A 26,731-nucleotide genomic window follows, 5' to 3' on the forward strand; every position below is an offset into this window, starting at 1 on the left:
CCCTCAGGCCGAGAGCCCTTGTGCTCTCGCCCTTCGGCTCGCGCCGAAGGCTCGCGCCTCCAGCCTCCCCAGAGTCCTTAGTACCTGTAAGGGGCGGGGCAGACCAACACTGAGCTTCTAGCTTGATTGAAGCAGCCAGTTCAAATTCCCTGCAGCCTCCACCCCCAGCAGCCTCCAGCCTCCCCAGAGTCCTTAGTACCTGTAAGGGGCGGGGCAGACCAACACTGAGCTTCTAGCTTGATTGAAGCAGCCAGTTCAAATTCCCTGCAGTCTCCACCCCCAGCAGCCTCCAGCCTATCAGGGTTAATTGGGATGTTGATCTGTTTCAGCTGTGGGAAAGAATGCTTCGAGGGAGAGGGTCTCACTCCTCAGGGAGGGGACACTAAGGGCCTGGGAAGGGCGTTGGTTGGTGCAGATGGATCATGGGGACTGTTGACTAGCAAGGGGATGAGGCCAGTAGTTGGAAACCTCCATCTTCTTGCAGGCTACACGTGTGTTAAGTGGAAGATCTGGTCCGAGCTGGGGAATGCTGCTCAAGGTTTCGTTAGGTTTTTTATGTTTTAAGTGTCTGGATACTTTGGGAAAAGCCAGCCGCTCTTGTGGCAGGAGTTAGAATGGGGTTAATGGTTTTATGGTGTAATTGCTTGCTGCTAATCTTCCCTTTGTACTTTACCTCATCCCCTCCCCCTTTCTTAACCTTTCCCCCTCTATCCCTTCCCTCCAGCTTTTACTGCCTGACCAGAGCCTTAAGAGTTAGATTTTAGTTTGTGTAAGTAACCTGTTTTGGTCCTTAAAGTGTGTGTGTGTGTGGTTTTATTCTTCAAGGGTCTGGCTCTTCCTGGTTGCGGACAGGGTTCAGGAGGAGGCTGCCTGGGAGTCTTGGTCCAGGAATCTACCTTGCAGGAAAGGTGGGTTGACCCCAGTTTTCCTTCAAAGTAGGCACTCAGAGGAGGACCTTAGATGTTGAGCATAGTGCACAGTGAGGTTCATGTCGGGAAAGCATTCCATCAGGTATTGTGGTCCCAAGCCGTGTAAAGCTTTATAGGTTAAAACCAGCACCTTGAATTGTGCTCGGAAATGTACAGGTAGCCAATGCAAGTGGGCCAGAGCCAGTCTTATATGCTCAAACCTTCTGGTTCCAGTTATCAATCTGGCCGCTGCAGCTTCCAAATTGTATTCAAAGGCAGCCCCATGTAGAGTGTGTAGAGGATGTCAGGGTCCACCTGACAATCCTGCAAGGTAGGCTCCTGGATCAAATGTCTTGAACTTCCAGGCCACCCATCTCCCTACCCTTGTCCACAACCGGGACGAGCCAGATGTTCAGGGAATAACACACAGACACACATTTAGGGCCGAAAGCAAATTTATTACCATCAGTAAAACTTACACGTAGGGCCTTGGTCAGTAAAAGCCTTTAAAAGGGAAAGGGGGGAAAGGAAGGGAATTGGGAAGAAGGAATTGAGGTAGAAAGGTGAGGAAAAGCTCTAGCAACTAGCCATTACCCCAATAAACAGTCAAATGTCCCCACACCCAGCCGCAACTGCGGTTGGCCTTCTCTAAGATACCCACACATTTTAAAACATAAAAAGGCCTTTCTAACTCTGAGCAACCCCCTCATGGTTGCCTCGGACCTGATCTTCCCACTTGACATATGTATGCACCACCAAGGAAGATGGACGATCTTCTTCATGGGCCTTTTTATCTCTTCCTTGGCCCCCAAGCCCCATGACCCTTGTTAACCAACCGGTGCCCTTCCCGGGCTTCTGATGACCCCTCCGCACAGGGACGAGACCCACCTTCTTTCCCCACAGCTGAAACAAGTTAGCTCCCCAACCACCCTGATAACCTCCATGTGCTGTGGTGGGAGTTGCACAGGCTTCAGGCAGAAATGACCTTGGCCAAAAGCCACCAGCTTCCTTCCTCCCACCCGAGCCTGGCACAGCAGATATTACACACAATAGAGCATACATGGAAGGCAGACATCAAAGTCACATAGCAACAACTCAAAGACTTGCACCCCTGTCCTTCACACATCCCCCTTTGAAAGATGAGGCTTGGGGGACAGTTCCCCCAAGCCCTTCATCTCTCTCTCCACCCCACAAGCAGAACATACATACAGCACAAAACAGTCAAATCCCCCTTCCCATGATCAGTTCCCATCATCTGGAGTGTGGACATGGGACAGCCCATCAGCCAGCACATAATCTCAGCCACAGATGTGCAACACCTCAAAGTCATAGTCCTGAAGGGCCAAGCTCCGCCACAGCAGCTTGCCGTTAGAACCCTTCATACGAGACAGCCAGCACAGGGTTTGGAGCTGGAAACGTCGTCCCCACAAATAGGGGCACAACTTCCCCAATGCCCACACGATGGCCAAACACTCCTTCTTGATGGTAGACAGGGCCCTTTCCTGGAGCAGTAACTTCTTGCTCAGGTAAGCCACAGGGTGAAGGTGCTGGTCAGCCCCCTGGTCAGCACAACTCCCACCCCGGTTTCAGAGGCATCCATTTGCAAAACAAGCCAGTGCCCAGGGCTTGCAAAATAGGAGCAGCAATCAAGGGAGTCTTCAGCAGGTTGAAAGCCTATTGGCATATGGCTGTCCACTGGACCTGAACAGGTTTCCACTTCTGGCAGAAGTTAGTAAGTGGGGTTGTGGCAGCACTAAAGTGGGGAACAAAACATCTGTGGTAACCTGCCAAGCCCAGAAACTATTGTACTTGCTTTTTGGTCTTGGGCACAGGCCAATCCCGAATGGACTCGATCTTTGCCTCCAGGGATTTAATATTCCCCCCACCCACTCAATGCCCAAGATACACAACTTCCCCCAGGCCAAACTGGCATTTTGATGCTTTTACCGTCAGCTCTGCTGCTTGGACCCGGTCAAACACTTGGTGCACATGGGACAGATATGCCTCCCAAGTGTGAGAATAGATGGCCAAATCATCAAAATAAGCACAGGCAAAGTCCCCAAGCCCGTCCAGAACCACCCACTCAAGGACCTTGCCCAGGAATGGAACATTTGTCACCAGCCTGTAGTTACTAAGATTTTCTTGGTCTAGGGAGGATTTCTTCAGGAGTGGTCTCACTGCCACCTCTTTCAGATGGCCTGGGACCACTCCCTCTCGCAGAGAGGCATTAATCATTTCCTTGGCCTGGCTGGCTGTTCCATTCCGGCTAGCTTTCATTAGCCAAGAGGGGCAAGATTCAATATGGAGGCGGTTGCATGAACCTGTTCAAGCACCTTGTCAACATCCTTGAGCTGTACCAACTGAAACTCATCCAAGAAAACTGGACAAGGCTGTGCTCTGGATACCTCACTAGATTCACCCGCTATAACACTAGAGTCCAAGTTCTGGCAGATGCCAAAGATTTTATTCTGGAAGTGTCTAGCAAATTCATTACATCAGGCCTCAGATCGTTCTACAATGTCCTTGGGGCTGGTGTGTGTCATGATCCAGGGCATGGGGGGCAGGGGTCCTTAATCAGGAACGCTGGGGCCAGGACAGTCAGAAGTGGAACCAGCTTGGGCAGTTAGAATACTGGTGAAGCAAGCCGGGAGTGAGGCATGGGTCTTGGGTGGCAGAGTCCAACAGAGGGATCTGCAGGAGGCAGATCCAGGAAACAGGCACAAGGTCAGACACAGGTTCAGAATCCAAGCAGGGGCTAGAGCCAGAAGAGAAGTCCAGTCAACAAGCAGGCAAGGTCCGGGCAGGGATCAAGGCAAGAGGCAGAGTCCGGGAGGAACAGAGTCCAAACAAGGACCAGAGGCAAAAGTCAATGGTCAAAGGCGAAGCAAAATTCAGGCATGTACCAGGTAGCAAAGGGGCCAGAGGCAGAGGTGTGGTTGAGATGAGCAAGAGGTCCAGTGAGGCAAGGCAAAATCTGCAGTAGCAAATGGTCAGGAACGGGCTGCACCTAGCACGAGACATTGTGTTGCTGAAGGGGAAATGCAGTTCTTATATAGGCCTTTCCTGGCCACTCCCAGCTTTTCTGTATGAGCCTGCCTGGGAGTGCCTGCTGGTCTGGGCCTGAACCCTACAAGGCTTTACTAGCCAGGGCTCACATCCTGTGAAGCCCTGTGGCTGGTTATATGGAAAACTGCTGGCAGATGGTGCTACAGGACAGGACAAATTCTGACAATTAGCCCCTGGACAACTCTGAAAACTTTGCTGGGTGGCAGATTGATGATTTGATAGTGGCAGCAAGGTACTGTTTTTTTTGTTTTTTGTTTGCTGCCCTCATTGCCCCTGAATATACCTTATTTTAGGCACTTATTTTAGGTATGGTTGCATCCACTAGGAGTTAGTCTCCATCTGCCCTCAAGCCATCTCCTATTTTGTTTCATCACTCTCAGCTCTGGGGTATACCACTGAGCTGTATGAGCTCTACTCAGGAGAAGGCACTCCCACAGATCAACCAGGGTTTAAAGTGGAGCGCCAGCCCTATCAGCCGGAAAACTCCCCAGAGCCCTTTGGAAATTGAATTTTAAGATGCCTTTTAATAATATATTAGTGTTATAGGTTTTTAATCAGTATTTTATGGTGTTTTGTATTAGGTGTTACATCCCGCCTCGATCCAGAAGGAGAGGCAGGCAAGAAATAAATAAATAAATAAATTATTATTATTATTATTATTATTATTATTATTATTATTATTATTATTATTATCTGGCACCTTGATTGTGTTTTTTCAGTGCCTTGTGATGACCATTTTATTTTCTCAGCCTTTCAAGTCCTTCAGTCTTAAACAACTGCATAAGTGAAATTTTAGATCTTTGTATTGGTTCTGGCATTCAAATTGGTGTTTATTTTTGTTTTATTCTGTTTTAAATGTAGTTTTTATATGTTTTACTATGTTGTTTTATGGTTGTATAGTTTGATTTATGAACCAGCCAGAGAGCTTCTGCTAATGTGTAGGGGTTAGTGTGTTGGACTGGGACTCAGGAAATCCAGGTTCTAGTCTCCACATGGCCATGAAGCTCACTGGGTGACTTTGGGCCAGTCTTGTAAGGACAAGATAAAGAAGAGGACTATGTAAGCCACCATGGTTTACTTGCAAGGGGGGAAAAGGTGAGATATGAATGTAATAATACTAAGTGGTATAGAAATGTCATAAATAAAAAGTAAAATAAAATAATTACTTCTGTGGTGCTGAGTTTCGAGTATATCCAGTTTCAAAAACCCTGTTAACCTGGAAATGCTAAATCCACTATTCATCATCCAAGATATGAAGCACAAGGTTCTCCTAAATGGTCACTTGCACCAGTGACACTCTTGCTAGCAAGGCAAGAATAGGATTCCCTTGGCTGGGTCTTCTTCCTACGAATTGCATGGTTATCTCTGTGAAAGATCTAAATGTAGGTCGGAATTACCTGGGTATCAATATTTATTATTTATTAAAACATTTGTATCCCACCCTATATCACTAGGATCTCAATAGCCTCATCTTCTGCCCGTATGATACATAGTACAGTTATGTACTATGGTGGCTAATTTGTAATGAAGTGCAGCAATCAGTATCTTGATGCAGATTTCAAGTAGTTGACAAAATGTAAACATTAATTGCATTTGTGAATTTTCACTCTGATATTTTACTAGTGTGCAGATAAAATCAAGAACATGTGCACAGATACACTAAGGTCCATAAAGTGGGTAGAAAGAGGGATTGACCATCTGATATATCCCGTTATGTTCTGCCTATTTGTATGGATGGGATATGCCAGCATGTACGCGCAAGGAAGTGTTAAATTAATTACAGTGCTTGCTGCAGCATAAAAGGTGGGTTCTGATTCTGCAGTGACTGGTAATGTTAGAAGACTTCCATCTGAAAGCACACACTGTCAGAAAGGTGTGCTTTCACTAGGAGATAAATTTATCTGTCACACACAGATAAATTTTGTGTGTGAGTGAAGTACAGAGACAAAAGGGCAGCACAAGGAACAACACTGCATGGACATGGGAGGATTCCTGGGTTGGGAAAGCTTAAAAAAAACATAAGAAAAGGTAAAATGAAAACTTTGTAAAAAAACAACAGAGGAAAAACAAGAATGTTCATTTGATTAACCTAATAGTGATGCGGCGGTCTAGACAACTGCTTCGGATCCTTTAAAATTATCTTTATTTACATTTTCAACAAAAATATAACTACTAAAGCAAATAGGAATAAAAAAGATACAAACTTAAATCTAACAATATTTTGCATATTGACTTACTGATTTTGATTGATACAAACTTTTGCTTAGAACTTCTCGCTTGGAAAACACTCCACCCTACATTATTGACTTTCATATTGACAGTAAACTTCTCTTCCCTTTTGAATTTGTTCTGTACTTAAATTTTAAATTTTGCAAGTCAGTGTTTTGGACAGGAAAGAAAGTGACTGATGCAAAGTTAACACAAAGAATGAAGCTCATGAGAAGAATGTAAAAGAATGTAAAAGGAAGAATGTAAAAAGCATTACTTTGCTTTTGGCTAAAACTTTCTCATCACTTTAGGATCAACACTGGTGGTTCCACCTCTTTGGAGATTAGCCTGGGGCTTGTCTTGATGAGGGATTTGCTGCGGGGTGGATTCGGAGTGATGGCAGGTCTGCTATATGATGCAGCCACCATTCCAAAGCCATCCAGGGACAACCCCCCAAAACTCCGCTTTAAAATAGTCAGGCACTTACCCTGACTTTTTTGAGTTGGAGATGGCATGCCACAGCCGACGGCGCCCCTTGATTGGTCGCCATCGGCTGGAGGAGGGCCAGTTCGGGCACTGCACATCCCTCTCTTCCTACCCCCACATTTTTTTAAAAAAATTAAATCTGTAGATACGAACCTTCACATCTACAAATTTAAAAAAAACAGAGGAAGGGGAAAGGAATAGGGCAGCCAGAGGGGGAGGAAGAGAGGGATGTGTGGAGCTAGAACTGGCTCTCTTCCCTCTGGCTGTCCTGTCCCCCCCCCCCATTTTTTTTAATCTGTATGCCAAGTGTATGCCAAGTTTCGTATCTACAGATTAAAAAAAAAACATGGGAGGAGAGGAATGGGGCAGCCAGAGAGCGGTCAGAGCGCCAGCTGCTCCATTCCTCCCTCATCCTCGGTGCTCAGACTGGCAGCGGTGGCAACTTCGCATTGGTGCTCCTTCCCGTGCAGATTTCCTGGGAAGGAGCACCAATGTGGGAGTCTGAGGCCTCGTGGTGCTGATGCACCAACGTCAAGACGAAGGCCTGGTTCACACTTAATGACAACCCAGAGTATGGGCTGAGCATGGCTTGAATTGTGGAGTGTTTTTAAACCATGAGTTGTTGTTGTGTGTGAACCCTGTATAACTATGGGTCATTAATAATGAACAACCCTGGAAGCGAGCCCATGGTTTGTTCTTCGGCTGTGAATTCTGGACTGAACGTGGTTAACAACCCATAGTTAAACTGTAGTGCAGGGTTCACAGGGAATGACAATCCGCAATCCATACTCAATCCATACTCCACCTGTACTCTGGGTTGTCATGACATGTGAAGGAGGTCATTGAGTTTGATGCATAAAGTCAAGCCATATCTAGCAAGTTGAGGACATGAGAAGCAGTGCTATTAGTTGTGTGAATATATGCTGTCTATTCATAAGGTGTCTTGGGTAATAGGTTGGCAGTTAGAGGATGATGTTCTGGCTAAGAGCCATTACTGAGAAGTGTTATTCAGCTGCTCCTCTGGAAAATACAGGGTCTTGTGAATCAGGTCTTTGACAGCAGGAACATCATCTTCAACTATGAAAGAGAGAGGAATGAACATCATCACTGGTTACAAGTCTTATAGCCTTAACAGGATACTCTGCTATTTGTAATAAGAATTTGGGGAATATTGGTTCACTTCTTGTAATGCATAAGTGCATATTCTGGTAATGGTTTGGGGGAAATCTTAAACTGGATTCACAAGATCATGCCACATCCATCAGGTGACCTTTTGCAGAACCTTAATGGAGAATTCATCTCGAATTCATCTCGAATACAGGGCCATGCATAAGTATTCATCCCTCTTTTGTCTACATTATGTTGTTTTAAAACCTGTAATTAAAATGGAATTAATTGGCATGTTTACCATTTGATTTACACAACATGCTCAACACTTCGAAGGTGCAAAATATTTTTATTGTGGCACAAAGGTTAAGTAAACAAAAACAAATTGGCATTTGTTGATTGCATAAGTATCCCCCCACCCTGAGTCAATACTTTGGCACGAATTACAGTTGTGAGTCTCTTTGGATAAGTCTCTACCAGCTTTGTGCAATCCTGCAATATTTGCCCATTCTTCTTGGTAAAATTGCTCAAGCTCTGTCAATTTGGATGGGGACAGTTGATGAAGAGCAATTTTCAAGTCTTGCCACAGATTGTCAATTGGATTGAGGTCTGGCTTTGACTGGGCCATTCCAAGACATTCAGGTTCTTGTTTTTAATCCACTCCAGTGTAACTCTGACTGTGTGTTTAGGGTCACTGCCCCACTGGAAGGTGAACCTCTGCTGCATTCCCAGGTTGCAACAGGTTTTTCTCTAGAATTGCCCTGTATTTGGCTCATTCCATCTTGCCCTCAATCCTAACCAGGTTCCCAGTCTCTGCCGATGAAAAGCATCCCCACAACATGGTGCTACCACTACCATGCTTCACCATAAGGATGGTGTTCTCAGGCCAATGATCACTGCAGGTTTTGTGCTAAGGCCAAAAAGTTCAATTTTGGTCTCATCAGACCAGAGAACCTTTTCCCACATGTTTCCTCATGCCTTTTAGCAAAATTCAAATGGGCTTTGATATGGGTTTTTGCAGCTATTTAATTAATTAATTTATTTATTACATTTATATACCGCCCCATAGCTGAAGCTCTCTGGGCAGTTTACGAAAGTTAAAAACAGTGAACATTAAAAACAAATATATAGAAATTTAAAACCATCAAAAGCATAAAAAACAGCAATATCCATTTAAAAAAACTATTCTGGACCCAGTTATAAAATATTATTTATTTTATTTATTTAAAGCAATGGCTTTCTTCTCACATTCTTCCATAAAGCCCAGCTTTATGGAGCGCCTGAGATTATAGTTTTCCCATGAATGGTTTCTCCCATCTCAGCTATGGATCTCTCCAGCATCTTCAGAGTTACCATTGGTATCTTGGTTGCTTCTCTGACTAATGCCCTCCTTACCCGGTCACTGAGTTTTGGTTAATGGCCTTCTCTAGGCAGAGTCACATTTTGTAATAATGGATTTAACGGTCCTCTGAAGGATGTTCATAGTTTGGGATTTTTTTTTATAACTCATCTTTGGTGCTTCTCCAGAAATTTATTCTGGACATGTTTTGATAGTTCCTTGGGCTTCATGATGCAGTTTGTTTAGATATGGTCTCCAACAAACTCTGGGGCCTTCCAAAAATAGGTGTATTTTATCTGAGACCATGTGACACTTCAATTGCATACAGGTGGACTCCATTCAACTAATTATGTGACTTTTGAAGGCATTTGGTTACACCAGAGCTTATTTAAGGGTGTCACAGTACAGGGGGTGAATATTTATGAAATCAAGACCGTTCAGTGTTGTAGTTGTAAATAATTTTGTAAAACATGTAGATTCTTTCCCCACTTCGACATTATGGACTATTTGTGTAGATCAGTAAGAAGAAATCCTAATTAATTCAACTTTTAATTCCAGATTGTTACACAACAAAATGAGGATAAATCAAAGGTTGGTTTTTTTAAAATATTTATGCAAGGCACTGTAGATTCAATTGTTGTTTTTTTCTGGGCAACCAACTAAATGTTCAATCTATCCACAAGACCAAGTCCCATGTGGATCTATGATGTGACTGCAAAAGTTTGTTACTCTGTGCTCAGTGGGATGAATATGCTCTTGTCTATCATTTAAAAACAAATAAACAGGACTCTTTATGAGTGACAGTTCTATCAAAAGTAATTACTCTATCTCTATCCGAGTCTGGGCAGTTAGGCAGAGCAGCCGACTTTGGAGCAGGTATATCCGCCAATGGTGAGGTGTCCCTTAACTCACCTTGTGACACAAAGGCCATGCATGGCTCTGGGCTCGGTACTGATGTCAACTCTGGTGTGACCCTAACTGGAGAGTCAAACAGCAGAGGGGGAGGAGGCATGGTTGTCAGCATCAACTTTTTTTTAACATCCTTGTTTGATTTCTTTTTCTTTTGGAGATCAGTGCTTGGTTTGTGTTCATGCACCGTCTTAGTGATTTTTTAAATCTGCAGCTATGGTAAGTGAGCAGCCCAGTGTAGGAAGATTAGTACAGCTAGTAATAGCAGCTGAAGGACCCAGCAAAGTCAGGGCAGGAGGCAACATGGCAGTAGGGGAAGATTTCTCCTGAAGTTGCAGCTTGTCTATGGCCTCCAAAGCTTCCCTCCACTGAATCACCTTTAGGCGGTTGAAGAGGTGAGGGCATGTTTGAAGAGAAGCTTTGGCAATGATGGCAAGATTCGACTTTATGAGCTTCTCCCAGACAGAGTAAGCAGAGGGAGTGTCTGTCTAAAGGGCGCTTTTACTGACATATGCCATGTCCAGCGCAATCAAAGACTGTGGAGAGAAAACAGCAAGGGGTTGTTGTTGTTTTGGAGAAATAACAATAAAAAGGAAAAAACTTGCAGAAAAAAACAGGATAAGAATTTAATTCCTCAGCTAAAGAGATGAGAGAAAAAGCTTCTGAAAAAATGGAGCAGAAGTTCTCTATGAGGCAACCACTGTGAACTGAGAAGGTGGGAACCTACTGGGGACATGCGCAGTGTCCCCACAGTGGGGGAGGTTTCCCACCAGAAACTGGATGCAGCTTTCCAAATGGAGGCTCTGTTCAGGCACAGAGCCCATATGTGTGATGCACAGAGATGACAACAAAGAAGCAATCCTCTTCTTGAACCCTATATAGATTTTCTATTTCCTAGCCATGGACAGAAAAATAGAGGGCTTTGCCCAGGATTCTTTGGTTATGTGGAGTAATGTATAGTAACCAATGAGCTAAGTCTGATTGCACCCTTTTAAAGACCTGGTCCGTCACCAGTATTGGGAGGACCTTAATCTCTAGTCTAAGGGATTTTGTCATTTTGTGGATTTGCTCTGCATGTGGTCTGATGGCATCTGAAGAGAAGGGAGGATTTTGATCCCTTTATGATGTCATCTAGTGAGGTAGTTGAAGCTCGGAGAGAAGAGATAGAAGACGAATCTGAGCAATAGTTGTCCTGTACGGAAAAGGGGTTGTCAGTCAGTGTTTGTATGTTACAGAACCAAAGATGGGTGAGTAAGCTGTACTACCAGTGATGGATATAGCAGCCAGTGGCTCCAGGAGGTTTTTCAGCGTTACGTCCTGAAAGATGTTGGATGAAAGAGGAGAGCAGAGAGTGAGTGGTAAAGTCTGGTACTGGGATAAGTTCTGGGAGTTGGGCTTCAAATGGTTTAGATACCTTGTGAGAAGGCGCTGCATGGTCAGAAGTCACTTTAGATTGTTACAGATGGTAAGGGGAACAAAAGAAATGGCAATGAGGATAATATTCTCTATCCCTGTATTCATAATGATGCCCTCTTGGCACTGAACTGTCTTCATAATAGTAAGGAGATCTGAGTAGTGGGGGTTTCAATAGCTGTCCCACTGTATATAATGATGATGAAGAAAACCACCAGAAGAGGCCAAGGAAGCCAATGGAAGAGGCCAAGGAAGCCATGTCCATACCAAGGAGATCTATATGTTCTTGGGGAGAGGTCTCAGATTCAGTACGGTTTCAGTGAGAAATAGTCCCTGGACTCACCTTCTGATACCAAAACAGGTACTAGATATTGTTAAGGTCCAGTGGGAGTTGCAATTTCTCCATAACTGGTGTCTGTGATTGCATGATAGTTTGAAGCACTCTCTGCACCAAGATCAGCTAGATTGGCACTGGAGCAGGCTTAGGTTGGAGGTCGGATTCTATCTGATGAGCAGTCAAGTTCTTTTTGTTTTCTGGACCCAGAAACTGGAAGTTAACAGGGTGTTTGTTTTGGAACTTGGGCCTTAGCTAGACCTAAGGTTTATCCTGGGATCGTCCCAGGGTCATCCCTGTTCATGTAAATGACACACAGGATATCCCGGGAGCAGGCAGGGATGACCCGGGATGATCCCAGGATAAACCTTAGGTCCAGCTAAGGCCCAAGTTCCAAAACAAACACCCTGTTAAGGCCCAGGTCTGCTTGACCTGTTCAGTATCGACTGTCAGCACAGAAGGGCTGGACTTGAGAAGTTGTTCCAGAAAGACAAACAAAGGTTTTGGTACTGCAAGGGCCGTTACTCCTAATACTGGGGGCAGTTGCCCTAAAGCACTCTGCATAATATTACGCACTGGAAGAAGCTGAGAAAAGACAGAGTTAGTTTCTTGCAACTGGAAGCTGAGGCAGCGTGAAGATGTTGGTTCATCACAGCTGTGTCTGCTGCCTGACACAATAGGACTCAGAGGTGTGCTGTTCTGTTTCTTTGGAGAGGCAGGTAGGGGCCACCCTTGGAGCATGCGCATAGGAGGTGGGTGGGGTTCCCTCCTAAAATTCTGTTTAGCTCAAGAATGATCCGAATGACTATTCTGGGCAGGCACATCACACATATGTACCAGTCACAGAGAACAGAAAGTAGTACCTGACTCTGCAGATTATACATTGATAGTGTGGTATAAATAAATCCATTAATGCATCCTACTTCTTCAGTATATTCTACCAGCCTGGTTGTTGCCAAAAATACTTCAAAACTGTAAACAATGTCAGGGTTGGGAAGGGAAGTTACCACTTAGATGTTTTAAAATAGAGGTGGATAACTTATGACACTCTAGATGTTTTGGCCTACAACTCCCATCAGCCCTAACCAGCGTAGTCAATGGTGAGATTATAGGAATTGAAGGCCAAAGCAACTGGATGGCCTCAAGTTGCCCACCCTTTTAAAAATATATACTGAACATGTTCATGATGGCATAAGAATATTCTGACCACAGAATGTGGTGATTTTATGGATGGAATCCTAAATTTGCTGCTCATAGTTCTTATCCCCTTCTCTGCTCTTTCCTGTCAACAATCCCTCCACCATTTTTAGATTATATGAGGCTTGTGACATACCCACATCAAGCTGGAACAAGAGATCTCTGTATTCAGAGTTTCTCTCTAGTATCTTCAACAAATTGGTGGATTCCATTCTCTCCAGCTGCACATCCCAATAAATGTAGATCTTTTGGTTGAAACTGACATATACCAGACAAGGGCTATTGCAGCCCCCTTTGCAGGCATATAGACCTAGAAAAACGAAACAGCCATTATACACGAACTAAAGGAACTCCAGAAAAAAAAATAGTAATATGGGGGAGTATCTGGTAGGCACATCAGGTTCTGAGATGCACGCTAAACCTCCCTCAATTCACCCTACAGTCCCTAATCAGTTGACATGAAATACAAATCTACAGACACTTGTGAGCAATTGCAACTTGGGCTTGGAGATGCAGGATGTTCTTAATCAAAACCAAACTTTTCTAGGACAGGGGTGCAAGGACCTACATTCTTCTGTCGAGGCAGACAATTGGGGAAAGGCTTTAGAGGAAATAAGTGCTCACAGAGGAATGCATATGCATGTATTTTTCTTGATTGTTGTACATTATGGCTGACTACTGAAAAGCATGGTGTTTACTGAGGTGATTTTTGGTGACTCATCCACACATGTGAAACTCCATTTAATGCTACAGTCATCAAGCAACGCCTTGCACACATAAACTAAAAATACATATATTTCGGCATGATTTGCCACGAAAAGATGGCAATACAAATAAACTGATTAACAGCATTTTTTCCTTTTCTTCGCAAAGGGATATGGAGAAACTAATGTTTCCTGTTATGTGAGGCTGCTGTGTACTGAGTTAGACCATTAGATTATTTACCCCGTGATCTGTTCTCAACTAGCAAGGTGGATAGAAATCATTGATTTTAAAAATAAAAATGAAAAACAAGGTTTAAAAATAATAATCTGATTTTAATTTTTTTAAAATCAAATGCTAAAATCAAATATTAAATTTCGTTTTCATTTAAAAATAACACATTTAGAATTAAGTCTCATCATAAACTTGCTAAAACTTCTCTGTCTCTAGTCTGACCACCAGCTCTTGCTTCTTGAAAGTTCTGGGATTTTGGCTTCTGTTTCTCTGGCTAAAGGCTGGGTAGGATTGTTATTATTCTGTGCTTAAATGGTGGTAAATCTGGGCCAACCAAAGGAGGAGTTAGTTAAGATAGAAAAGCAAAATAGCATAATAATTATTATTATTATTATTAAATGGATTTTTAAAATTTAAAATTAGATTTTTTAATTAAAAAAATGTAAATTCTGTGTTTCTTTTAAATAATAACTAGGTTAACATTAAATAATTTAGGCTTAAAAATGGTAGCCATACAGTGAATTTCTAAATTAAATGAATGCTCTACCAAATGCACTGGATTAGGCTTTTCCACGGAAATGAAGAACCAATCTGATCTGATAATTTCTCAGATATAAATATTTGCATTCTTCCTACCAAAAACAGGCATTTCATTTTTACTTGATGAAAATAAATTGTCCTCGGTCAGGGATAATCTGTTCCCTTGCTTCAATTTGTCAGTCGAAGGCATTTGTTTTTGTTTCCCCACATTTTTTTTTATTTTATTTTTTTTGTGAGAGTTAGGCTGGGCCAAGACAGAGCGAAGCAGAGAAAGGAACAACACTGGAAAGAAAAAAGAAACAAAATTGTTCGGGATGGAAGCTAAAACCCTATAACCAGTTTGCCCTTTGAATGCATTTCTGAGGATGCACTGTCATCCTCAAACTGTTTGTGGGTCCTGGTCATGAGGAAGGACCCCACAGGAATATTTTAAAGATGCTGCCCCTCTATAGGTTAAAAAAGAAAAAGAAAAAGAAGAAGCGTACACAGTGCATACAGCAAAAAAAAGAGGTACAAAGCCTGCTTTTAAATAATACTCATTTAGTTCTAAATTAACATGGTTTAGAGGTCAGATTTGCATCACTGTTCAGGAAATATATCAAAATATGTCAAAAATTCAATAGAAAACTTTGTTTAATTGTGATTTAAATCACTTTGATATAAATCAATACATCCTTGGGCGCAGAGAGATCTTTTTCAGTCCTAATTCCAGGAATCATGTGGGGTGAGCAGAAGACTTTCAGAGGAAAAACTGGATATAAGTTTAATAAATGAATGAATACAGAGCTTTACAGTGACTCTCCAAGACTTTAGGCAGGAATCTTTCTGAGCCTTTGCTATATTTAACTGGAAATGGTACCTCGCATACTGAACCTTGCATACTCTGCTCTACCAATGAGCCAGAAAGTCTCTTTCTATTATACAGGGAAGTTCAGTTATTACTCAAACCTATGGCTCTATTGCCAGATAAGCAGCTCACCTGCACAGAAGGCGCTCACATTTTCATCTACTTGGAACCTAGCCACTGTTCGGCTGTGGTCTATGATGTATGTCTGACCATCCCAAGCACAAGCAATTACCTCCTCATGACCATTTCCCTGGAAGAGTTAAAAGCGTCTGATTAGTATATATATTAATATATATATATATATATATATATCCTGTAAGGACAATATCCATTTCTGCATCCATCTGGCCACAGCATTGGCAGCTTATCACTCAAGTCAGTTAGAGAGGTTCAGCAATTCCCTTCTACTTGGCACTGGTTAGGCCTCATCTTGAGTTCTGGGCACCACACTTCAAAGAAGGATGCAGACAAGCTGGAGGGAGTTCAGAAGAGGGCAATGAGGGTGATCAGGGGTCTGGAAACAAAGCCCTATGAGCAGAGACTGAAAGAACTGGACATGTTTAGCCTTGAGAAGAGAATCCTGAAAGGAGGAGGACCAGGATCTCTTCTTGATCATCCCAGAGTGCAGGGCACAGAATAATGGAATCAAGTTACAGGAAGCCAGATTCCGGCTGGACATCAGGAAAAACCTCCTGACTGTTAGAGCAGTATGACAATGGTAGCAATTACCTAGCGAGGTCATGGGCACTCCCACGCTAGAGGCCTTCAAGAGGCAGCTGGACAGCCATCTGTCAGGTATACTTTAAGGTAGATTGCTGCATTGAGCAGGGGACTGGACTCGATGGCCTTATAGGCCCCTTCCAACTCTACTATAGGCCTCTTTTAACTCTACTATTGATACTATGATGCAACAAGACAAGGAAATGGACTAATGACTACAAATACAAGAAGCCAACCTACAGGCTACAATCTACAGGCTGTGAGGGAAACAGCAGACTAAATCCAACTCTCTCGCACTATCAGTCATGTTCTTTGCTGATTAAAGATCAGAGAATGATCCAGGAGTATATGATCTGTTAAGAGTCTTAAATGAAGCACGTCTGAGTTTGGTCAGTGACCAATGGGAATCTTCCTGGGAGCCTCATGAAGATTCTCTGAACTTTCTGAAGGAAGAGTGGATATAAGTTTAATATATGAATTAATATTGAGTTGCAGTTCAGAAATCAGCCATCAGAATAATGGAAACCTCTCTCTGCCTGCAGAGGTTACTTTTCAAACAAGCTCTCCGGGCACATGTTGTTGAAATGCCTCATTTCAATTCTCCCTTGGCCCATTGCCTTAGCTGCTCATTTACAAAAGTAGCCTTGCTTTTTCTCCCTACCAGGGCATTACTTCCTTGTCCCCTGACTCTAGAAAGAAAAAGCAAGTGGATGGCAGCAGCTGTCTTCTCAGAATAATGCATGTCAACAGCCTGTGCCTCTAGAAAAATAAATATTTCATTCATGTAGTGGCTCATTAAAAGGTTAGTCTCTGAACTATTTAGGGTAGAATGGACAACTCCGTGATGCTCCTCTCTTTTCTAAGAGGTGACCTGGATGCATCTGCATCAGCCTGTTCCAATGATTGTAACCTAGAACACAGAACTCACGGTCACATCCAGTTTTTCTAGAGCAAAAAGTTGGTGGTCGACCTGTACTGACCACAGCAGCTTGTCTGCTCCTTCCATGAGTTTCAGTGTCCCTAGAATACAAAGAGAAGATTAAACAGCAAGAAAGCCACCCTATTCTTTTCCTAGGCTGCATCACAAGGAGTTTATTATAAGGGGCAGCAGATTCCCATCCCAGTGTCAAAGGGAACAAGGCTTGGGGGGACTGCGCCCTTCCCAGAGGCCCCGGAAAGAGCTCTTTCCTTCCCCTCCCCCTGCCGTGCCAATCACAGCCTTAAACGTCCTCTTAATGCAAGGTTAAGAGGGCCTTTAAGGCCACAATTGGTGGGGGGCGTGGGGAATGCAAGTTCCGCAAAGTTGGGGAAATTGTGTATTTCCCCTGCTTCGTTAATGGCTGCCACCATTAAGACAGTGGGGGGAAAGGACAAAGGGGGCGCAGGTCAAGGAGAAACCCTGACTTGCATCCCCTTTTACAGTTGCCACCTTTACATATGTACAGTGTCAAGCCAGCAGAGCTGGGGAGGGACCTTTTAGAGTCTGGTCTAGAAGGGCAGTTAATGGTATCCCACTGTGACAATTTTGCATATAAAATTGATTCTATCCTCACTTAAGACACTGTAATTGCAGCAGCCAACACTGGATCTAAATATTGTCCCATCTGGTTGGATTATTATGGGTTCCTTTCAGATTTTCAGCCTGGAGATGTGGACAGACTGCTTGAGTCCTACCACTTGTGCTCTTGACCCTTGCCCTTCCTAGTTCATTAAATTAGCCAGATATGGCTCACTTATTTGTGTGTCAGGTGGCCCTCTGAGCGACAGGGTGTTTCCCAGAGCTCTAAAGGAGGCCTTGTTCTTAGAAAGAACTACCCTTGTTCCAGGTGACTTGAACAAACTATCAGCCAGTATCTAAGTTGCCATTTGGGGGCAAGGTGTTAAAAGTACATGGCAGCTTCTCCACTCCAGGTAGTTGTCAGTGAAAGTGGTTATTTAGACCTATTCCAGACCAAGTTCTAACCTGACTTTGGAATGGAAACCACTTTTGTCTCACTGACCTGTGCCAAGAAATGGACTGGTGGAGTGTGGCCTGGTTTATTCTCTTGGACCTCATTGGATTTTGAAAAGAAATATTCAGAATCCTTTTGGGCCATCTTGCCAGTATAGGACTAGGAAGCACTGTTCAAAATTGGCTCTGGACCTTCCTAGAGGGGTATTTCCAAAAGATGGTGCTGGAGGATATTATTCTGTCCTTTACCCTTTGGGTTATGGAGTACCAACAGAAATCCATCTTGTACCCCGTCTACATGAAACCAGCGAGTGAGGGCATCTGGAGATTTGGGCTGAAATGTCACCTGATGATATTTAGTTCTACTTCTTGTTCCCTTGAAGTGCTGATGACATCTAGCTCTGCTTCTTGTTCCCATCACATGATCCTAGGGACTGGTGGAAATTCTGTACTACTGTTTGAGGATGTTCTTGTTTAGATTCAATTTGAGTTCAAACAAGATGGAAAAGGATGAGAGGGGAGTTTAATTAGGTCCAGGGGAGCTCAGTTTGGGCTTCCAAGCCCATTACTATGAGGGGGAAAATAATCTAAATTGTAGATCATATTTGAGGATGTTCATTCAGATTTATTCTCCTGTAAGATTTGCTGGAGTCCATCAGAAGTAAGCTATACAGTAAGCTGCCAAGCCCAAGCCTTCATCTTCTTTGTCACCTGCCCTGGTAGTCGAGCGGCTTAATGACAATTTCTGGCCAAATCGTGCACATTGTGAACAAGTGTGAAATTTGGTATGGTGGTAGATTAAAATGAGATATAGGGCATCTCAGGAAATCATCATAACTGAGAGGGTTGCTCCTATGAAAAGATTGTTAATTACTTTTTTGTAGCAAATTTTATGCTCTTTTATTTTGTACTGAGGCATCTTTTCTGTGAGATTACAAATAATAGAGTTATTGTGCAAAAACTGGATTTTGGCCACCATTTTCCAAGATGGTGGCCATTACGATGATTTCTTGAGATGCCCCTATATCTCATTTTAATCTACATGGTCCATAAATACCACCATCCCAAATTTTACACTTGTATCACAATGTACACAATTTTTATGCTAAGCTGCTCTACTATGGGAATGCCAACTGGCCTTGCAGGTGCAGAGTATAAATCCTTTAAATAAAAAAGTCTAGTCCTCATTTTCACTTGCTCACTCTAGAATAAGGTAGTAAGACTGTGAGAATTACATTGCACTTCCAGGGCTTTCTTCAGCCTTAGAACTTGTTTCTGAGAGACTGAGGGCCATGCTAGACCAGGGGTTAGCACGGTGTGAGGCCCGTGCTCATCCTTGTACGTCCAGATGACACACAGGGGATCCTGGCCTCGCCAGGCCTTGAGCCACCCTGGCACCGTGCTAATGGGAACCGCTTGTAGCATGGTTCTTCCCGCAGTCCTGGCCTCAGGTCGGGACCGCGGGCGTGTAGCCAGGTCCGCCGCTTTTCTCGGCTACTGGATTTACTCCAAGTAGCTGGGAAAAGCGGCAGACGGGCTGCAGCGCTCCACAGGAGCTATGGGGGGGTGGGAAACGGAGGCCGGGGAGGTTGGGGGGAATCGCGGCCCAGGGGACATCGGGGGAATTGCGGGCGGGGGGGCAGGCGGGGCATCAGACATCGCGGATGGGGTGGGTGGGTGGGGGAAGGCGAACGGGGCTGGGGGGGCAGGCAGGGGAAGGAGAACGGGGCCGGGGGGGAAGGAGAATTAAAAAACAACAACAACCCCTACTTACCTTTCCTGTGTCCTGCCGCTTTAAAAATAAAAAAAATGGCGGCCGCGACGGCTCTCCTCCAGAGCTCGTCACGGCTCGCGTCTGAATTCATAACGTGAGGTCTCCTCTCCTCTCACCCGGATTCTCACTGAGGTCTAGCAAGGCCCTGGGACTTATGTTATTATTAAAAACATTTGTTTCTTGTCCTATATCACTAGGATCTCAGGGCAGTGTAGATTACTTAATGAAGTAATATGGAGAATGCCTCCCCCTTCTCTTCAAAAGTAAGGTGACTAGGTGCAAAGGAAGACAGCAGCAATTTTGTGCTTTGCATCTAAAGCTGTTCACATTACTTTTCAAAAAATGTGCAGGAAGTATGTCATTATTGGCCCTAATCCATGGCACTCATTTTGCACAGTTCAAAGAAGCACTGATGTGAGGTGGTAGTAGGATAATTATATTACTTACAATTTTGAGTTCTGGGAAAAATGCAATTTCCAAGTCATTCATGGACAAGTTGAGGGAGCATTTTGATTCCTGCAACAACTTAGTCATGATTGCACCAGCAGCCTGAAAAGCTCCAGCCTAAATCCCTCCCCTTCTGTTGATGTTCCCGGGAAATTAGTAGGGCTCACCATCCAAAGTGCAGAGCGCAAAAAGATCCGACCTACAATGATCCTTGGTACACCCTGCAGAGAAGAATCCAAAAGAGCAGAGTCAGGAATGCAGCAGAACTAAACCTTTAGCTTTTAATTAGGGCTCTTTTCCTTTCTCAGAAGTACAAAGCACCAGGTTTTTGAAAGAACACTTTGCTCTCGACTTAGCAAAAGAAAATGAGTCGGCAGTTTGACTCTTTGATTGCTGCTTAATTAGATTGTGCATTAATGGATTTGCTGTTCCTTGTACAGTATTTACTGTTGGAAGGCTTTAGATAAGTTGGATTCCTGCATTGAGCAGGGGGTTGGACTCGATGGCCTTGTAGGCCCCTTCCAACTCTGCTATTCTATGATTCTATGATTCTATGAAGTTACAGTGGAGAGCAGTTGTTAGTGCTCTCCTCAGGTGGAGTGGCTGGACCAAGTTTTCTGTTCTTGAAAGTTTAGTGTTTGAACTGTTGTTTTAGCTCCAAGCTTCCCTTTAATAATTTGATTTGCAGAAGAGGTTTTGGTGGTGGTCTCTTGGGCTGGCCAGCCTGATGGGAGATTAAGGAATCATATGGAGTCTCAGTCCACATTTTGTGAGGGTTTATACAGCACAATGTTGGGGCGTGCTGTTTGGGGAATCACTAAGGGGAGGGAGGTGACAGGGAGGGCTTTTTGGAAATCTTTTAGCCTCCAAGACCTATTATCTTACATATTTGAAATGCTAACATGCAGTCACAGTTTTTTTGAATAGTTAAATGTACTGAATATTGTCCTCATCCAATCCAACATCTGCATAGATCCCTTCAAAATATTTAGCAAAAAGCTCTATTTATATTGAATTTTATATTTTTTGCTTGCCATATAAATCTAGATACATATTCTTCTGGCACTGCTTGAATGGTAACTCTGATGTCACAATAGGTATTGTTTGAAACAAAAACAACATTCTCGGTAATATTCATCTTAATTGTAGCAATTCTCCCCAAGAGAGACAATTTAATTTTCTCCCATCTTACTAGATCTTTTTAAATTTCATTCCATACTTTAACATAATTGTTATGAAATAACATACAGTTCATGTTTGTCAGAGTGATACCCAAGTATTTTACCTTCTTTTCAATCTGAAAACCTGTTTTATCTATCAACTTTATTTGCTCTTGGGATTTCATGTTTTTTGTTAACATCTTTGTCTTCTGTTTGTTAGCCTTAAAACCCGCTACTGCACCAAATTCTTTCAGTTTTCTCATTTAAGTTTCAATTCCTTTTAGAGAGTCTTCCAATGTAATCACCAGATCATGGGTGGTTGTGTGAATCTAGCAAAGGCTCTCAATTTATGACTCTTTTAAAATCTTTATTCCTTCAATTCTTTCATCTTGCCTTATATTCAATATTTCCAATGCCAAAATGAACAACAGAGGGGACAACGGGCAACCTTGTCTTGTTCCTCTTTGTATTTCACATGGTTTTGTCAAATCTCCATTAATAATTATTTGTGCATTTTGTGAAGTATAAATTGATTTAACCAATTTTACAAAGTTTACTCCAAAGTTCATTTCTTCCAAGATTTTAAATAAATTCCAATTAAGGTTGTCGAAAGCCTTTTTCTGCATCTAGGAAAAGCTTTGTTTTTCTGGATGTTTTTTCAAATACTCCAAGACATTTAGGACCATTCTGACATTATCTCTCATCTGTCTTTTGGGTAAAATACCACTTTGATCCTCATGAATAAATTCTTGGGGGGGGGGAATTAAGTCTTTCTGCCAATATCATTGTAAATAACCTGTAATCATTATTCAGTAATAATATTGGTCTATAGTTTTTTTTGTCAAAGTCAGAACTTGTCCCTCTTTGAGTATTAAAGCTATATATGCCATCTTCCATGACTCAGGTATCTTTCCACTATTCAAAATAGAGTTCATTACATTTTGTAGCGGTTGTAGTAATTCCATCTCAAAGCTCTTATAAGATGAACCTGGGAGCCCATCTAGTCCCAGTGATTTCCCTGATTTAATCTTTCTTATTACCTCCACCGTTTCTCTTGTTGTTATAGGTGCATTCATAATCTGTCTCTGTTCTCCGTAATTTTAGGTAACTTTCGTTTTTCAATATAGTCATTTATTCTTTCTGGTCATGACTTTTATATAAATTTGAATAATATTGATGAAAAACTCTTTGTATAGCCATGCTATCTGTTAATTCGGTATCACCCTCCTGTATTTTTATTATCATTTTCTTTTTTCTCTCTCTCTTTGCAGTTTGTAAGCCAACCATCTTCCTAGTTTATTTGCAACGTCAAAATCCCTTTGTTTCACATAACTTAATTTTATTTCCATATCTCTTGTTGTTAACATAGATTGTTGTTGTAATATTTTAATTTGCTGAAGAATGTTTGTCTTTCCAGGAAGTTTCTTTAGTTCTTCCACCATCTGACGCATTTTCTAAAGGGGGATGTAATCACCATGTGCCCAAAGTGTGAAGCGATTGAAGATTGCCTAAATCCAACAGGACACCAAAAAAATAAAATAAAATAAAATAAAATGGAAAATGGACAGAAAGAAGAGAAGAAAAGAAACTCTAATTATGCCTCAGCACAATGAACAACAAGAGGTCACAGGTATTGTGATGGCGGTTAATGAAGAACCGAGGGACTAGGCAGAAACCCACTGGAGCATGTGCAGTGGAATCGTGGGGGAGGGTTTCCACACAATCTCCTCAGGTATAGAAGGTTCTCGAAGTCAAGCTCCACATAGGCACATTCTGTTTGGGCTCAGAAACACAGCTCACAATGCAGGTCTTACTTAGTAGAGTAAGTTTATTAGCTTCAGACTTCTTAACAGTTCCGTGTCATTGTGCAGAGTGACAAAAGCTATACACATATACATATATGCACAGTTCTTATCTATAATACATACAGCTGTGATTAGGCTAACCCAGCCTCAAGGATCTTTTGTATATTCATATCATTAACACCATGATATCTTAGAGAATCCTGGCAAGGTTCCCAGTACAGCTTCTATCTCAAGGTAATTGCTCACAGATAGTCTTCCTCTGTTTAGCCGTGAGATAGCCACACACACAATTTTAATGACTACACAAATCTTTTACTTTCTTATACTTAACAGTCCTCCTCTTGTGTATGTTGTTTAAATTGTGTTACAATTGAGGCCTAGCTTTAAAAGCATTTCCTTGTGTTTCACCACTGGTAGTGGCTTTGTGAATAAATCAGCCAGCATCATTTCAGATGGACAATATTCAAGTTTAATCCAGCCCTTCTGGATTATGTCCTTTACATGAGAGTAACGGACATCCACATGTTTAGTTCTTGGTTTACACCTTTTAGATGTAGCCATACTAATACAGGCCTGGTTATCCTCAAATATGTTCACTGGTGTTTTTATTTCTAGCCCTAGGTCAGCAAACAACTGTTTGTACCACTCAATTTCATTACAAGCCAGAGATAAACTAATATATTCTGCTTCTGCACTGGAGACTGCTACACAATTTTGTTTTCTTGTATACCACTCAATCAAAGATTGATTGTAAAAGAATACTGCTCTACTGGTAGATTTTCTATCAATTGCATTAGCCCAGTCAGCATCAGCCTAGACACTGATGCCATCTTTGTGGGCAGATATTTCCAACTTGTGGTTGATTGTTTCTTTTAGATATCTCAACACACTTTTACAGCTGTCCAATCAGATACAGAAGGCTTTGTCATTTTTCTGCTTAAAAGATTCACAGCAAATGTAATATCTGGTCAACTCAGGTTTTCTAGATAAAGTAAACTTCCAATTACACTTTGATATTTCTGTATATCTTCCATTTCAGTATTGTCAATCTGTTTTTGAAAATCAGTGACCATGGGAGTGACAACAATTTTACAATTCTCCATGCTGTGTTCTTCCAGCAATTTTTTTATTTTGCCACTTTGGTCAATCAGAAATGACCCTGTGTTGGAGTCTTTTGAGATTTGCATGCCCAAATAACTTTTCACTGGACCAAGGTCTTTTAACTCAAAATGTGTTTGCAAATGAGTTTTTCTGTTTTTCTTCATTAAAAATAACTAACAGATCATCTACATAAATCAGCAAATACACTACATTTGAACCATCCTGTTTTGTGTACAGACATTGATCAGCTTTGCTTTGTTTAAAACCCATTTTGATCAATACACTGTCCAGTTTTTTATTCCAACACCTTGCTGCTTGTTTTAAGCCATATATGGATTTTTCAATTTACATACCAGCCCTGGATTTTTAATAAAACCTCTTGGTTGGGTCATGTATATTTCCTCAGTTAAATCACCATATAAGAAAGCTGTTTTGATGTCAAAATGAAATACATTCAATTGTTTTTCTGCTGCAATTTTTAACAAAAGTTTTACACTTGAGTACTTTGTTGTAGGTGTAAAAACAGCTTCATAATCTACAAGGTATTTTTGAGCAAAACCTCTTGCCACCAATCTGGCTCTGTAACGTTCCACCTGTCCTTTCTCATTTTGTTTTACTTTGAATACCCATTTACTAGTAATGGCTTTACGGCCTTCAGGAAAAGGTACTAGCTCCCATGTTCCATTTTTTCCCATTGCCCTGATTTCTTCTCACATTGCTTCATGCCAGCCCTGAGCCTCTGTAGGTTCCATTTCTTGAATCTCCTCAAATGAGGTAGGTTCATAGACTATCATTAGAGCTCTGTGAGAAACCTGTTTACTTTGGAATTCATCTAAATAAAGAATTGGAGCTTTGCGTTCCCTCTCTGAACGTCTTGGCACAGTTTCAGAAACAGTTTCACTTTCCTCCACAGTTTCTTCCCCCTCCCTCTCTTGCTGAGATAGCTCAGGAATTTTTTCTGTGTCAACGTCTTTCTGTTCTACAGGCAAACTTACATATTGTTTTGTTTCCTGCATTTGTTCATGAAAAACAACGTCTCTGCTCACAGTTACACTTCTGTGATATGGAGACCACAAACGATAGCCTTTTGTTTGTGTATCATATCCCAACAGTTGACATTCCAAACCTCTTTGAGTTAGTTTTCCTGGTCTGTTTTCTTTCTGAACATGAACAAAACATTTACTACCAAAAACCCGTACATGTAATACCCTCGGCTTTCTGTTATAAAACATTTCATATGGAGTTTTTCCATGTACAGAGTGGTAAGTCTGTTCAACAAATAGTTTGAGGTGGTCAAAGCTTCTGCCCAGAACAAGTTGGACAAACCTGACTCTCTCAGTAGAGCCCTTAACATGTTCTGCAAGGTTTGATTTTTTCTTTCTGCAACCCCATTTTGAAATGGTGAATATGGGGCAGTGAGGTTGTGTTGTATACCCTCCTCACTGAGGAATTTTTTAAACTGGTTGCTGAGGAATTCACCCCCCCTATCTGTTCGTAAAGTGGCTATAGGTTCTTTGAATCTATTTCCAGCCCACTTCACAAACGCTTTGAATTTATCAAAAGTTTCACTCTTATGTTTTAACACATACACAAACCCAAATCTACTGTAATCATCAACAATAGACAAGAAAAATCTGTTCCCCCCTTGACTTGTCTCAAAAGGACCTACAAGATCTGCATGAATTAATTCAAATATTTTTTCTGTTGTTCTTTCACTATGTTGTGGAATGTTTGATTTATAACATTTAGTCTCACTACATACAGTACATTCTACAAAGTTAGAACATGGTTTGATTTTCACCCCTTCACACAATTCTGGAATCTTTGAAATTGTTTTATAGTTGGCATGACCAAACCTTCTATGAGTCAAATGGATGCACTCTTGGTGTGGTTTGCAATTGGCTACTGTTTTTGTAGTGACTTTGCTGGCAACAACTCCATTTTCTTTACAAGTATTGACATACAAGAAATCTTTCATTATTCCCTGCACACACACCTTGTTTCCCTGTTTTATTGCACAATTTTCTTCAGTAAAAGAAACCTCATACCCCGTGTCTGTTAATTGTTTCCAATTCTGGTACATATAAAACATTTTGTAGTTCAACCCCCAGACAATCAAAATATACATTACCCACACCACATATCTGGATTTTTGTTCCATTTGCAAGGGTAACACACTGTTGCTCTGGAGTAGAAGTTTTCAAAGAAACAAATGAAAATTTGTCTTTTGCCATACTTATTGAAGCCCCAGAATCCAAAAACCAAGAATCCATTGTCTCTTTTACTCTTGCAAGAAGGCATTTCTTTGTTGATTCAATTCCATTCGCGCTGTTTTCTTCTCTCACTTTGCAGTCGGCTGCTTTTTCTTCTTCTTGTTGCAATCCCGCCTTAAGTGTCCTGTGGAACCACAATTAAAGCATTTCCTTGCCTTTAATGCAGACACCACATCAGGAGATTTATGGCTTTGTTGAAACTCAGCCACA

The 26,731-nt window shown here is 42.1% G+C and overlaps 1 protein-coding gene across 2 annotated transcripts in view; it reads right to left on the bottom strand.

Annotated features, from left to right (window-relative positions):
* Positions 1-6,100: 6,100 nt before the first annotated feature.
* The window catches only part of ITFG2 (integrin alpha FG-GAP repeat containing 2), a 106,754-nt gene continuing 86,123 nt past the window's right edge, over positions 6,101-26,731 (bottom strand). For both annotated transcript variants that reach the window (XM_063134409.1, XM_063134408.1), the window contains 5 exons: positions 20,350-20,403; positions 16,939-17,030; positions 15,423-15,540; positions 13,104-13,277; positions 6,101-7,745 (listed from right to left, as the gene is read on the bottom strand). In XM_063134409.1, the coding sequence (XP_062990479.1) occupies positions 7,660-7,745; positions 13,104-13,277; positions 15,423-15,540; positions 16,939-17,030; positions 20,350-20,403 (524 nt within the window). In that variant the 3' untranslated portion in view covers positions 6,101-7,659. The remainder of the gene's footprint in view (positions 7,746-13,103; positions 13,278-15,422; positions 15,541-16,938; positions 17,031-20,349; positions 20,404-26,731) is intronic.

Source organism: Elgaria multicarinata, chromosome 9, assembly GCF_023053635.1.
Source record: "Elgaria multicarinata webbii isolate HBS135686 ecotype San Diego chromosome 9, rElgMul1.1.pri, whole genome shotgun sequence".
Classification (NCBI taxonomy): Eukaryota; Metazoa; Chordata; class Lepidosauria; order Squamata; family Anguidae; genus Elgaria; species Elgaria multicarinata.